Source organism: Equus przewalskii, chromosome 1 (assembly GCF_037783145.1).
Source record: "Equus przewalskii isolate Varuska chromosome 1, EquPr2, whole genome shotgun sequence".
NCBI lineage: Eukaryota > Metazoa > Chordata > Mammalia > Perissodactyla > Equidae > Equus > Equus przewalskii.
Genome location: NC_091831.1, coordinates 122,521,145 through 122,536,619, shown reverse-complemented (window position 1 = coordinate 122,536,619; position 15,475 = coordinate 122,521,145). Strand labels below are relative to the sequence as shown.

The following is a 15,475-nucleotide window of genomic DNA, read 5'->3' as shown; positions in this document are numbered from 1 at the left end:
GCTTTCTTTTGCATGTGTGATCCTGAGCTCCTCCACTCTGCACTCAATGTTTGCCCACCTGGGCTGTTTGGCTTTGGTGTGGATATCCATGTGACTGCTTAGCCACCTTGGTGTGAAATGTTCCCACAGGCTGGGAGGCAACTCCAAGAGTGCAAGCATTCCCATGGATGGCTGCCTTTTTCCCTCTTCTCCTCTCAGGTTTACATGCTGGCCACACACAAGGTCCTATGCCCCAGATTGCTGCTCCTGGGGAGGGTGAGGAGACCCCTTACCTCCTTCCACTGCCTTCCAGGGGGGTTCAGCACCTCCAACTTCAGATACGTGGCTGTGTGGATCTCTCAGACATCTATTGTGTTGTGAAAATGTCCTCTGTTGGTTTATGAATGTCCTTTTCATTGTGTCTTAGTGGGGAGAGACTTAAGGAAGAGCTCACCCCACTATGACGCTGACGTCACCTTCATAGAGGAATATTTTTGACTGAACAAACTTTACTTTCACACACTCAACATATCTCCCTTCTTGCCTAAAGTCCAATGGCTTTATGTGTATATCCAGTTGAGTTTCTTAAGTATAAAAAAAAAATACTGGCCAGCCATAGAATACATTTAAAATAAATTTGTGTAGAATAAAGTAAATTTTTTTATTGTGACCTCAAATGCTTTACCCATTCTGGTCCTGTACACCACTCCAATCACATCTCATATCATTCTCTGCCTAGTTCATTATCTCCAGCCACCCTAGCCTTCTTTCTGTTGCTCAAATACCAGAGCACCTGCTGTTCCTACCATCTGCAATGCTCTTCCCTCAGATCATTACACAGTTGCTCCTTTTGATCATTCAGGTCTCTGAGCATATATCACATCCTTAGAGAGTTCTTCTCTGATTACCCTACCTAAAGGAGCAAACCCTCCCTTCACCTCAATTATGCTTTAACATTTTGCTCTGCTTTATTTTCTTCAAAGCACTAATCACTATCTGAAATTATTAATTCATTTCCTTGTTTATTGTCTGGCTCCCTACTAAAAGGTAAGTGTCAAGATAGCAGAATCTTTGCCTGTTTTGTTCATCAATGTATCCTTAGTATCTAGAACAGTTGTCTGGCACAGAGTATGTTTAATAAGTACTTAATAAATAAACAAATGAAGAATGATATGGGAGGTGTTGAAGTAAATCTAACTTTTTTTCCCTCCATTAAACTCATCTGACACCAAAACAAATTAAGATAATTGAAAATGCTTATGTAAAAAGCCAACAGTATTATATAAACTATAAGTTCTTTATGTTTAACTTAAAATGAAGGCAGTATTTTATTTTATTTTAAGGTAGTGAAACATTATATAATATACTATAAAATCACGTGAATCAACAAACCAAATATAAATTCTCAATTGGTAAGAGAAAAAACCCTAACTGAACAGGAAAAAAAAATAATTAATAAAGTGCTCTTATGGCTGTCAGAGTTGTTTAATATGTGGAAATGAAGTAAACTCATGGGAGTGAAATTTGGGGATGAATGGGCAGATAACATTCATTACATTTTGAATTAGGGAGATGGGCTGTTTCAAAGCTCAAGGGACAGTAGGTACTTACTGATCATATTTAGCTTCAGAAGATTTATATGCTTAATTTTAAAACATAATGCTCTCTTAAAACATAAAATAGTCATCTCCTAAAACATAAAATAGCCAAAGCAGCAGCAATAATAATAATGCTTTGTTGTTTACATAATCATTGTTCAGGCTCACAACTTCTATTAATACTTAATTCTATTAATCTTTTTATTAGAATTACACTGTTCAAACTAAGTCAGACATGAAATTAGTTTTTGAAGAAAATCACTTTGGTGTATTATTTAAACCTTCAAGGATAAAACGTATGCAAGTTCTTCCAATCATGCAGAACTAACAAGACATGTGAGGTGTAAAATAGACTTTTATTTTTACTATTCTCCATAGAAGATCAGAGTTATAGTAAGTTTCTTAGAAACTATTGTAACAAATTACTTCAAGGTACAAAGTTGCCATAGAAATTTTCCTGGTGAATGGCAGATGGGGCATCTAAGTTTCACATGCTTATTTCCCAAACGTAGAATTCAGTAGAGTGGTATTGATAGAGGAAAACCTAATCGCTGAAATGGGGATATGTTAGAAATGTAATACCTTTTCTTGCATGATGTCAATAATTTCAATCTAAATTAGTCAAGCTAATTGATTTGTTGTAATAGGAACTCATGCAAGTAGATTTCATTAATGAGGTAATCTAACCATACGAAACTCTAACTCTAAATTGATTCCCTTTGAAAATTTTCTGTGAAAGCCATAGCTTCACCAGAAATGCTCACAGGGACTGATCCAGAGATCTAATAGTATTACAAATGAACACACCAATAAACAAATAACACAGAAAATAATAATCAAGAGTAAATGTCTTGGCTTTACCCCAAAATCATTTTATAGTATCAGACTTGGCTCTGTTCACTATTATTGCTCTTTACCTTCACATTATTTAGAAGGAGAGTGGCATTGTAACTTGTGAATGTCAAATAAGTCCCATATGAGTGTTGCTTCTGAACTAAGCTTAAATATTCAAGGCTTAATCTTGATCTGGAAATGTTGCTATTTAGTTTTGTTTTATAACTTGATTTCCACCAAAAAGATAAAAAGAAAAAGAAGGTGAAAGTGGGAGGTGGGGAGGTTTTGGGCAGGATTATCTTCATTATCTTGGCAAGCAGGCAAATTTTTGTCTTAGAGCTAAACAAATTTTCTGATACTCAACTGTCAAATTATCTCGAAGTGAAAGATATACAAGAGCAAAGAGATAATTATGTTAGCAAAGATTTGAAAACTTATAGCACATCAAGTCATCTGACGCTGTGTTTTTAACAGATCTCTTCTTTCACCTGCACAGCTATATAAGATTAATCACTCTGATCACTCTTGATATCCTGGTCTGCATCTGTTTCTGAGTCACTGGAGTAAATGTCAAAGAGAGAGGAAGTTCTAGGCCACAATTCACCAGTCTGAGGAGATGCATTACATAGTTGTTTTCCAAACACTTTCACTTTGGCCTGAACACCTGAAAGAGGATAAACACAATTACCTACGAGTTAGACTTTGCTTTTCATTTATCTTTCATATACAAAAGATCAATTCAATTGATCAATCAACTGGAGAATCAAAACATACCCACACTATGGTGAGGGGGCCTTTTCAAGAAATCTGTGTACTTTTATGCACTGGGCCTTCTTCACAGTGAGTAGGTACTGAAGTGACATCATTAGATAGATTATCAGCACGGATTTGTGTTTGTATAACTTCATTTTCACATGTAATCTAAAAATATTAATCAGAGGAGAATTATATCAAAGGTAAACCCACCTTATATGGTTGTATCTCTCGAAAGTTACAAGTAGTGAAAGAGTATAGATAATACTTTTCAAGGTCACATAATAGGAAGGCTGGAATTTGAACCCAGGCAAGCTGGAACCATAGTCCAAGTACTTAAGAACTGTGCCATACTGTTCTTTACTATCTCTAAATCATAAATTACTAAGAATTCTAGTCAAGCAGAAATCTATAAGCTATTAAGCTATTTGCTTACAACCCACTATTTTTTTCCTAAATCAACAGCTGGAAGAGATAATATTACCAGAATTGAATATCACAATAGTAGCCTTATTCTAGAAAGCCTAATCATCACTTTCATACCTTGCAGAGAAATACTTTAATAAAATAACATGATTGGCTTTAATGTTTTTATTCTTGCCTGAGAAAAATTACAATGTGAAATGGAAATTTTCATTTGTGGGGGAAGTAAGAGGTACAAAGGAGGAGGATTTCTAGTACCTAGAAATCATGTGGAAGAGGATAGGAAAAGACATCTTGAAAGTGTAAGAGGACTATGGGAAGAAAAAAATAAGAAGTGATAGACAAGTGAAAACAAAATTAAAGTGCTTTGTAATTTTACCTCTGGCCCTGTTAGTAGCAACCGCCATGAGACTACTGAAAGAATATGTTAGCAGGCATTTTGGGCTGCTGTAACACAGGCTATTAATACTCAAGTTAAAAGAACTTTGTGAAGAAACTTTTGTGAAGAGCCCCTTTGTAACATGAATAATTACACCTAATATTATTGAGGATTTAAATGAAAATTTAAGTCTTATCTTTATTTGTCCTTATAAAATTATGACTAATTTCCACTGGCTACATCTACTTCTAAGCCAAGCATTATAAAAGTCTAGAATAAGTACAGATTTCTTTACAAAACAGATATACACCTAATAAAACAGAGTTTTAGGAATTTTTAATCAGGGTTTAAAAAATAACTTTGGTTCCCTTTATAACAATATGTTATATCATTGAGTAAAATAGGTACCATAAAGAGAAGCAAAAAAAAAAATCCTAAAAACTAGCCATAATCTCATCATCCATAGCTAACAAATTTATATTTTGGTACATTTTTTTGTCTTTTTCTATGCATTAAAAAAAATTGGGATGATATGTTTTATAATCTAATTTTCCCCTTTAATATATATGTCATATTTGTATGTTATTAAATATTCTAAGTCATAATTTTCATGGCTGTACATGTTCTATTGTACAGATATACTAATTTATTAAAACAAACCATATTATTGGAAATCTTTGAACATAAATCTTTTGTGCACATATCTGATTACTTCTTCATATTACAAGGTTAAGAGGCAGAATTTCCAGATATGTGTTAATCAACTGGAACATGACTCAAAAGAAAATATTTAGAATGAGGCAGAGAGAGAAAAAAGGATGAAAAATATAGAAAAGATCATAAGAGACTTGGTGGATATGATGAAAAAGTATAACATACACTATTAATTGTAGTCCCAGAGGAAAGGAGAGAGAAATGGGACAGAAGCAATATCTGAACAAATAACATCTGAAAATTTGCCAAAATAGATAGAAGGCATTAAGACATGGTTTTGCAAAAGTACTATTTGTATTTGTCAAGATAGAAACAAACAAAACTGTACCTATGCACATTACAGTAAAACTGGAAAACAAAGGAAAACCTTAGGAGTACTCAGCTAGAGGAAAAAAGTACATTTTGCTCAAATGGGCAACGACAAAACAGAGAAATGTCTAAACTCTGAAGGATATAGAAAGATTTAAAGTAAAAGGATGTACTATGCTAACACTAACCTAAAGAAAGCTAGCGTTGCTATAGTATTAGCGTGATATCACTAATAACATAGTTCCAAAATACACAACACAAAATTGGTGGAAGATTTTAAACATGCCTCTCTCATAACTAATACAATAAGCAGACAAAAGTTCCATAAGGATATAGGAAATTTAAAGAACATGATTACTAGACATATATGGAACAGTGTACCCAACTGCAGAGCACACATCCATCTCCAGTGCATACAGAACATTTACAAAAACTGACCTCTGTTACTGACCCAATACAAGTTTCAATAAATTTGAAGATTAAATTCATATGTTGTATATTCTCTGGCCACAATCCATATGTTGTATATTCTTTAACCTAGACATCTGTGACAAAAATATAATTATAAAACGCTCATATGTTTGGAAATTTTCAAATATAGTACTAAACAATCCATGAATTGAGATAAAACTAAGAGGAAATTAGAAGATATTTTTACACTAAATAATAAAAATATCCTATATCCAAAACTTGTGGGATTCAGTTAATACCACACTTAGAAGGAATTTATAGTCTTAAATACACATAATAGTATAGAAAAATTAATTAGGCTTGATTATTTTAGGTTGGAATCATTAACATCATGCAAAAAAGTATTTCACAAAATGTTTCTACTGTATCCCCATTTCAGGAGTCAGTTTTTCCTCTAACAATACCACTCTAGCGAATTCTACATTCGGAAAATAAGCCCGTGAAACAGCTGCCCCATCTGACATTCTCTATGAAAATTCTGAAAATCAGTGATCTAATTTCACTTTCAAGAAGTTAAAGGAAGAATAGGAAATAAAAAATTTAAAAGTAGAGGGACCAAGAGTGAAATGTAACGCAGACTGCAGACTTTGGGTGATAATGATGTGTCAACGTGGGCTCATCAGTTGTAACAAACGTACCCTCTGGTGGGATGTTGATTGTGGGAGAGGTTATGCATGTGTGGGGGAGGCAGTATACGGGAAATCTCTCTAACTTCCCCTCAATTTTGCTATGAACCTAAAACTGCTCTAAAAAAATTAAGCCTCAAAAAATAATTCAAAAAATACTGAAAATCTTTAAAAAAATTTAAGCACTTGGGCAAAATTTGAACTATTTGATAATTCAATGTTTAGTCTTCACATAAGCAAGTTAGTTATTTATAAAGTATTCTTGTGTGAAATAGCACATCTGAATATGTAAGGATATCCTAGTGTTTAAGTGAAGTTTTCACTTTTTAATAAGTTTGCTTAATAGAAAAACAGATATGAAAAGGTTCATGTTAATCATTTAGCTCAGTAATGTATAAATCTAACCTATCAAGGAGAAAATAAAAGCTGAAAAAAATAAGTAGAGGGAAGGAAATAATAAAAAATAGAAATACATGAAAAAAAATACCAGAGAGCAGGGCTGGTGCGGTTGTGTAGTGGTTAAGTTACACACTCCTCTTAGGTGGTTAAGTAGGCAGCCCAGGGTTCGCAGGCTTGGATCCTGGGCACAGACTAGCACCCCTCATCCAACCATGGTGGCATCCCACATAAAACAGAGGAAGATTGGCACAGATGTTAGCTCAGCAACAATCTTCTTTACACACAAAAAACCCCAACAACCATCCAGAGAGATCAAAAAGGCAAAGCTCGTTCTTTGAAAAGATCAATAAAAATAAATAAACACCTGGTGAAGCAGATCATGGGAAAAATAGACTGAAAAAGCAACAATTACTACAGATCATACAGAACTTTAAAAGGTAAAAGATTATCTTGAATAATTTTGTCAATATATTTGAAAACTTATATTAAACTGACAAAATTTTAGAAAAATTTATCAAAATGGAAACAGAAACAAAAAACTCTGAATAACCCTACAACTATTTTAAAAATTGAATCCATAATTAAAAATCTTCCCACAAGGAAAACTCCAGGATGAGATGTCTTTTTCAGTGAATTCTACCAAATATTAATACCAAATTTATTAGTGAATATATAATGACAATTTATAGAAACTTTTCCAGAGAATTATAAAAGAGGGAATGACTCCAAATTGGGCAGCATTGTCTTTTTTTTTTGAGGGAGATTAGCCCTGAGCTAACATCCACCGCCAATCCTCCTCTTTTTGCTGAGGAAGATTGGCCCTGACCTAACACCCATCGCCATCTTCCTCTGCTTTATATGTGGGATCCCTGCCACAGTGTGGCTTGATAAGCAGTGCGTAGGTCCATACCTGGGATCCAAACTGGTGAACCCTGGGCTGCCAGAGCAGAACATGCAAACTTAACCACTGTGCCACCAAGCCAGCCCCAGCATAATCTTGATACTAAAACCTGAGAAAGCATTTCAAGAAAGAAAAATTATAGACCAATTTTGCTCATAAACACAGACGAAAAAATCCTAACTATAATATTAGCAAATTATATTAAGCAACATCAAAAAAGAATAATACACCTTGGCCAAATTGGGTTTACTTCAGCCTTGGAAGTTTGATTCTATATCTCAAAACCAGGCATACATTTCACCACATTAACAGAATAATAAACAAAATATATGACCATTAATAGATTCAGAAAAAGCATTTGATAAAATTCAACATCATTTATGATTTAAATCTGTAGCAAAAACTAGGAATAAAGAGGAATATTTCTTTTTATGATAAACAGCAGCTACAAAAAAAACTATAGCAGAAATCATATAAAATGGTGAAATATTAAGGACTTTCCCTCTGAAAATGGAAATGAGGAAAGGATTCCCCATCACTCCCATGTTCCCCACACTGTCCTGGAGGTTCTAGCTAGTGCAATAGGAAGAATAAGATAAAGCATGAACATCAAAAACTATTTGCAGATATTTTTTAAACATGTAGGAAGTCCCAAAGAATCTATAAATTATTGGAATTAATAAATGAGTTTAACAAGGTTTCTCGATAAAAGGTCAATAAAAATCAATTTATCTACATATATTTATAGAAAATAAAATTTTAAATATTATTATTTATAATAGCAAAATCAAATAGGAATAAATCTAATCAAAGATGTATAAGATCTCTAAATGGAATGCCATAAAATGTTTTTAAGAGAAATGCAAAAACCCAAATAAACGGAAGGATACCCTATGTTCATGGATTGGAAGAATCAATATTGTCAATATGCCCTTTCTCCACACATTTATTTATAAATTTAGTGCAATCTCAATCAAAATATCAGTAGATAATTTGTAGAAATTGAAAAGCCAATTTTAAAATATATATGGAAATTTAAATAGCCGCAAATAGCCAAGACATCCATGAAAATGAATAAGATGAGTTAATCAATGGATATTAATTCTTAATTTAAACTACAGTAATTAAGACACTGTGATAATGATACAAGGATAGGCAAACAGACAAACAGAACAGAACAGAATGTGGAAATAGCCTTATATGTATACTGACACGACTTATGATGAAGGGGTTCAGAACAAGCCTCCCCAAAATGTGCCACTTTGGCATGTGGACTATTTAGAGTCGAAGGCAATCAAGACCTAGCCAATTCAAGAAAAACTTTTACCTCTCCCTTGACACTTAAAAGAATTTAGATAGGGGCCCTGGCCCAGAAAGAGAACTATTACCAGAGAGAACTTTTCTTTTTTTTTTTTGCTTTTGTTTTTGAGGAAGACTGGTCCTGAGTTAACATCCATGACCATCTTCCTCTACTTTATATGTGGGACGTGTGCCACAGCATGGCTTGATAAGCAGTGCATAGGTCCATGCCCAGGATCTGAACCAGTGAACCCTGGGCCACCAAAGCAGAGCATGTGAAGTTAACCACTATGCAACTGGGCTGGCCCTCAGACAGAACTTTTTATCTGAATGACCTATCTGTATGGCAGGGCAAACATCTAATTACCAAACATCTACCCTACTTATTGTCCTGTGAATTACCCTCCTCCCCTTTGAAGTCCCAGGCCACTATCCCATTCCTCAGCTCAGGATGGCATAAAAGCCCCAACTGCCTGACTTGCCCTATGTCTCATATTCTTATGGGGTTTCTCTATGTGTGTAATTAAATTTGTTTTTCTCCTGTTCACCTGTCTTATGTCAACTTGATTACCAGACCAGCCAAAGAGCCAAGAAGGGTAGAAGGAAAAGTTTGCCTCCCATACAATGACAAAGTTAACACTGCAAGGTGATGAGGAAATGCCAGTCTTTTCAATAAAAGATGCTGAATCAATTGAGTATATCTGGGAAAAAATGAAACTTAAATTCTATCTCATATCATACACAAAAATCAATTCTAAATGGGTTGTAGGGGGCTGGCCCCGTGGCCGAGTGGTTAAGTTTGCGTGCTCTGCTGCAGGTGGCCCAGTGTTTCGTTGGTTCAAATCCTGGGCGCGGACATGACACTGCTCATCAAACGATGCTGAGGCAGCGTCCTACATGCCACAACTAGAAGGACCCACAACGAAGAATATACAACTATGTACCGGGGGTCTTTGGGGAGAAAAAGGAAAAAATAAAATCTTTAAAAGCCAAAATATCAGTTCACTTCACTTCTTGGTGAACTCTTCCCATCTCTGGAAATGAACACTCTTTAGATCCAATTGAGTCATAACCTAACCTGTGTAATGGCGATAGGGCTGAAGTTTGATTATCTCAAAGAAGGCTAGGAAGTTTTCTTTAAGATGGGAAGTGGGGAAGAAGATGGTAGTGACCAGATACAAAATAAGTGTAATCAATGCTTAAAGGGAGGCCGCCTGCTCGGTCTCCCTCTTCTTCCGCCTTGGGTGCTGAGGAGGCCCCTGTGCACGGTGGGCACGGCGCCTGCTACGAGCCTCGGGCGCTGCGAGAAGGCAGGCTCTTCTGGACAACCGGAGACGTCAAAGCAGGCGGGAGCCAAGCGGTCCGACCAGATGAGCGAGGGCTCACTGCCCGGCACGCAGTGGAGCGGCAGCCGCCGCACGGCTCGGTCCTTAGGGAAGCGGAACAGCGACTTCCCGGACTTGGGGGTGTTGCCGCAGAGGGGGGCCACGCGGCGGGCCGGCAGGACGGCGGCCGAGCCGGGATCCCCAGCCCCCCGCACTCCCGCGCTCCGAGCCGCGGCCGGGGGAGGCGGTCCTCCCTTGCCCCGTCCCCGCCGCGTCGGGCCGCTTTCCTCGCCCTGGCTCCGGCCCCCGGAAACGCCGACCTGGGGCCCCACAGGCGACGGTACCCGAGTCTCTGATAGCTTCCTCCCCGTCCTCGTCGCAGTTTTCCCCAGAGAGCAGCCGGCCGCAGGCAGCAGGATACGAATTTCGCGCGGCCCGAGCCGAGGTGGGCCGTAAAGAGGAACGAGCCGGAAGTGGTGGTTGTCATGGCTACCGAGGTGGCCAGCCTCTTCCCGGTCTTCTCCTCCTCGTCCTCCCACTCTGTTTTTATGAGGCCAGGAAAACAGAACGAGGACGTGCTGACGCACCGGCTGCCCCCAAATATAGCCAGATGCGCTAACGGCTGTGTTGGCCGGTTGATTTGGGAGAGGACCAGACCGGAAATGGTAGTTTCCATGGTAACCCCTGAGCGGGTTACCTGGGAGATGACCCCTTTCGGCCTCTGAATTTCTGCTGTAGCGTCGCTTCTAAGGCAGATCCCACAGATCTTGGACTGTCTCCTACCATGATTCCCGGGAAATACCGCTCTGTTTCTGGCCGGGCTACGAACAACGTAGGTTGGGTCTCCTGCTTTCTCTTTTTTCCCATTCGAATCGTCCTTTCTGACTGGCGTCTTTGTCCTAGGTGATGGGCTGTAATATTGGGACCAGGACCGCTGAGTCTACTCAAGCTATTGTCTGACCGAGGCTTGAGATTCGTGGACTGACCAAGGCACTTGGAGGGCATTTAACATTGTATGATGGGTATTCAAAGTCTTGTCCAGGATCTTGGCTTCCCGGAAGGTGGAGCTGGTCTGCTGTGAAAGGCTCAGGTTCATTTAAATTCCTTTAACCAGTCAATTTCTTTTTCTTTTCTTTTCTTTTTTTTTTTAACTAAGGAAAGAATTTATTATTAACAGACACTCCCACCTCCTTCACTTGTCCCATTGAGATATTTACTTAGACCTGAAATGGCAATGTCAAAAGCCTGACGTGATGAGTAGAGGGTTAAATTGCTGCAGACATTTTGGAAAATGAATCACAGTGAAACCTTTTAATTCTTGGTTGCAATTTTATTGTTTTCAGCAAATCCTCAGAACATGATAATTTACCAGAAACAGAGAAAAGCAAGCATTCTGTTTTATTCTAATTTTTTGTTATGTCTTTATCTGTATTATTTTGGGGAAGAATGTGTGTGTGTATGTGTGTTTAAGTTAAGAGCATATTTTATGGTTTAATTTTTACATTGCAGGTGAACTGTGGGCTTCATCTGGTTATTCAAACATCATCGCTTCCTGAAAAAAACAAAGTAAGATTTCAGCAGATTTGTATTTATATTGAAGATAAGTTGTTTTGTATTCTACACAAATAGTATGATATAAAGAGTAGAGTCTGACTTGGACATTTTAAGTGTATTTACTTTGGTCTCCAGTATGAAGCTAATTTTTATGTTCTGCCTACGTAAAACCAAAAACCCTTTTTTAAGAACTGAATCTTATTTCACCAATTACAAGAGGTAAGGTTTTTTGTTTTTATTTTTGTTTTTTTAACATTTCTTAAATGAGGATCCTTCTTAAAATTGATGGCACATAATAGTTTAATTGGGAAAGTTTCTTCTTTCTTAGTAGTGGGTAAAATGATGGTATGTCTTACTACTGATGGAATCTTATAGTAGATAAAATATAATAATTTGGGGGAACATATCTACACATCCCATTTAAAATCAGAGAAGAAAAATAGATTATTAGTGGAAATATATTAGGCTTAATGCTCTTTAGAAGTTAAAATATGATCATGAGATTCTCTTTTCCCAATTTGCCCATAATATCCCTGGCATTTACATAATTTCTGACTTTTGACTTGATTTTTTAGATACACGTGTTTTTCTTTCCCTCCTGTTTCACCTCAGTGCTCAAACATACTCACGCACCTCCTATACAACTGTGTCTCAAGACACAACACAACTTTTTCTCCTTTGTCCAAGTTGGACTCCTCCAACCATCACAACTCAGTTTTTTTCCTAAGAAAATTGTTAAATAGATGCCACTGGAGGAGCTCTATAGTGAAGGGCAGAGTTTACAGGGAACAGCATGAAAGGAGGGGCGTAAGGAGGGGCGTGAGGAGGGGCGTGAGGAGGGTAGATCAAAGGACACCATTAGTCAAAGAGGCAGCAGTTGATTACATGAAGTATATGAAAATGAACACGTGGAAAACAGACCATTTGGTCATCTTGAATAAATAGCGTATAAACAGCAAATAATAAAAATTAATAAATAAGTAGCATATATAGAACAAATAAATAAATAGCAAATAAAGAAATTGAAAATATTCTTTATTATAATTGGACATAATGGATTCCCTCCAAAGCTTTGCTAATTGATTTCACTGGACAAATCCTATTCTACCATTAGAATGTTTTTCTAGGAACTATGTGCCTCATCCAAGTTCTTTCCAAACCGTTCATTTCCTCTTGTGTGGACATATGTTCTGAGAAAATGCCTTTAGCTAATCATAAGACTAATCCTAATCCTAATCATAAGGATATAATGCTATTGGAATGTTTATAGTATGGATGAATCAGAAGCGTCATAATTCTTTTAAGATATGTATTTAGGGTTTTTTTTTTTGTGGCTAGTCATGAGAAGTTGTTTTGGTTTTTTTTCTCAGTCCCCCATCAAATAATTTAAAATCAATTTGGAGAAAACTCTTCTCATAGGGTGTAGATATCCAATTTTATTATGTTATAATTGGACTCTTAAAGGAATCCTAGTGATAAAAACAAGTGATTTTTTTCTTAATAGAATTTGGTTTCTATTGTATGTTTTTGCTTTTGTTTTTGAGAAAATGATTCTTTTATTCACTGTATTTGTGGTGAGGGTATGGAGGAATTAGGAGTGCCTCAGATTGGAGGATGGTTTCATTTGACCTCATGAGATTGACTCTGATTTTTTGTGTGTGTGTGGTAAAAAATGCGTAAAACATAAAATTTACCATTTTAACCATTTTAAATTGTACAAATCAGTGGCATTCAATACACTCACAATGTTGTGCAGCCATCACTACTATCTAGTTCTAGAACTTTTTGTCACCCCAAGGGAGTCCCTGTACCCATTATGCAGTCACTTCCCATTCCCCCTCCGCCACCCCCCCGGTAGCCACAAATCTGCTTTGTGTCTCTATAGATTTTCCTATTAGCGATATTTCATAAATAGAATCATAGAGTATGTGGCATTTTGTGTCTGACTTCTTCCAATTAGCATGATGGTTTCAAGGTTCATCTGTGTTGTAGTGTATATCAGTTATTGTATGTTATTTTATAATTATCTTCATTACTTATTGTTAAATTCTTCTCCAAATATTTTTTCCTTAAATAATGTTTTTTAGGTTGAATTCAAGCTACATAAAGAAACACCATCATTCCCTGGTCGACTCTTACAACATGACCTTGAAAGAAACTACTCAAGTAGGCAAGGTATTGTCAGTGAGTAGAGACCAGATATGGTTTATCGTCTCTAAGTAATATTGTTTAATAATGTTGAATTTCTAGATCCAAATAGACTTGAATTAAAAATGAAATGGTTCATTGGTTACCAAGTTTGTTTGATATTTGTTTAAATCAGAATTGGTTTTATATACACAGCATAGTAGATTATTTCCAATGCAGAAAAATTTATTGTATTTTAGTTTAGGAATTGGCTATGCACAAGAGAGTGGGAGAGAATCTTCCAATTACTGTATTAAAACTAGGAAGAATGGCTAATTAGTGAAAGTAAGAGGATAGGAACACAGATCTTTAGGAAATACAGGAACAGTGGAAAGAGTGGAAAGTCAGGAGTAGAAAGAAGCTATCCCTTTCCCTTACTAGCACATAGAGTTATAGATATTTTATATCAAAGGCCTTAAACTTTAGTGTACATCACCTCTGATCTTGTTAGACGAGCAGATTTTTAGTGCTCCCCTTCCGTTTTTCCCCTTCCCCATTCTGATATTGTAGGTCTTGGCTGGGATTTGAAAGTGTGCATTTTAATAATGTCTCTAGTGATTCTGATGGATGTGGTTTGTGGACCACCCTTTTAAAAATACTGCCTTATATGATCTGGTTATATTTCTGACACGTATTTTTTACTTCAAGGAGAAATTTCCTTTGGCACATTTGAGTTGTTAGTGAGTTGCTAACAACTGTTGGATATCTGTAATGTGCTGGCGTTAAGCACTACAGCATCCTTACCTACAGTGCCATCCTCCCCCCCCCGGGAGTTTGTATGGGAGGGCTGATCGGTGTAGGCCTCTTTGGATTGTTCGTCTCGTTAGTGCATGAACATATGGTGGTTTTGAATACCGATTAGTTTCCCCTTTTTGTTTTGTTACTTTTGGACCTTCCTCTTGGGCCCATCTAATCTGACATGCCTTTTCTCGTTCCTGTATCCTACACTCCTGTCTTGGCCGATTGCCGGACGTGGCATCGACCTAACTGCAGTTTTACAATGCAGTTTTACAGCGTCTGTCTTCCCTTCTTTGGTTCAGTTCAATATTTATTGAATGTGTTTTATGTGCCAGGCGCTGTTTTAGGCACAGAGTTATAGAAGTGAACTTCGAAATTCTCAACTAGGATTTTTTATGTTTGCATTGTGAATTTTCTTCACATTTTTAATAATAATACCTTAAGTTTCTTTTCTAAATCATGAATCAGATATTTTTCACAAGCTTTCCTTGAGTCAGAGGAGGAAGTTGGTGTACAGATTTGTGGTTGGCTGGCCAGGTAAATTTATTTAAGTGGTAAAGTACGTATTACTAGATATTTGCTAGTAAGGAATAGTATGGAGGCACTGAATTTTGTGAACCTGAGAGATGAATAAAGTCTTATACATAAGTAATGACCTAGAAAATACAAATGAATTCTTCAGGGAAAAATAAACCTAATTTTTTTTTCATTAAAATATTTTATTAAAAATCATTTTCTGTGATAGACTACTCATTTGTACCTGATTGTTTCCAAATGTGCCTCCTCCATAGTTCCAGGCAGTTTCATGTAAAGAAGGCCACACAGCTTAGAGCTATTTTCTTGACTTGTGTACTCACTATTCTACCTCTAAAGGCATAAAACTGGAAAAATTATAAGTGGCACTTTATCAGGAAAAATTTGGGGACCTCTAATAAACTGCATCCTAATACCCAATCATTGTAATTAATTTAATTCCACTTTTTATT

General features: G+C 36.7%; 2 protein-coding genes across 11 annotated transcripts in view; one reads left to right on the top strand and one right to left on the bottom strand.

Annotated features, from left to right (window-relative positions):
• Nucleotides 1–2,736: 2,736 nt before the first annotated feature.
• Nucleotides 2,737–10,796, bottom strand: THAP10 (THAP domain containing 10). The gene is given in 6 exon segments (XM_070624079.1): nt 2,737–3,075; nt 3,186–3,215; nt 3,218–3,332; nt 9,865–9,943; nt 9,945–10,550; nt 10,708–10,796. Coding segments are annotated over 6 exon segments (1,116 nt in total). The 3' UTR covers nt 2,737–2,878.
• LRRC49 (leucine rich repeat containing 49) overlaps nt 10,230–15,475 on the top strand; it is a 137,454-nt gene continuing 132,208 nt past the window's right edge. For 4 of the 10 annotated variants that reach the window (XM_070621854.1, XM_070621826.1, XM_070621820.1 and 1 more), the window contains exons 1-3: nt 10,322–10,842; nt 11,520–11,576; nt 13,652–13,739. In XM_070621854.1, coding sequence (XP_070477955.1) covers nt 10,795–10,842; nt 11,520–11,576; nt 13,652–13,739 — 193 coding nt within the window. In that variant the 5' untranslated portion in view covers nt 10,322–10,794. Of the gene's footprint in view, nt 10,847–10,913; nt 11,101–11,519; nt 11,577–13,651; nt 13,740–15,475 lie in introns of all 10 variants that reach the window. The other 6 variants (XM_070621883.1, XM_070621860.1, XM_070621837.1 and 3 more) reach the window with 5 other exon arrangements.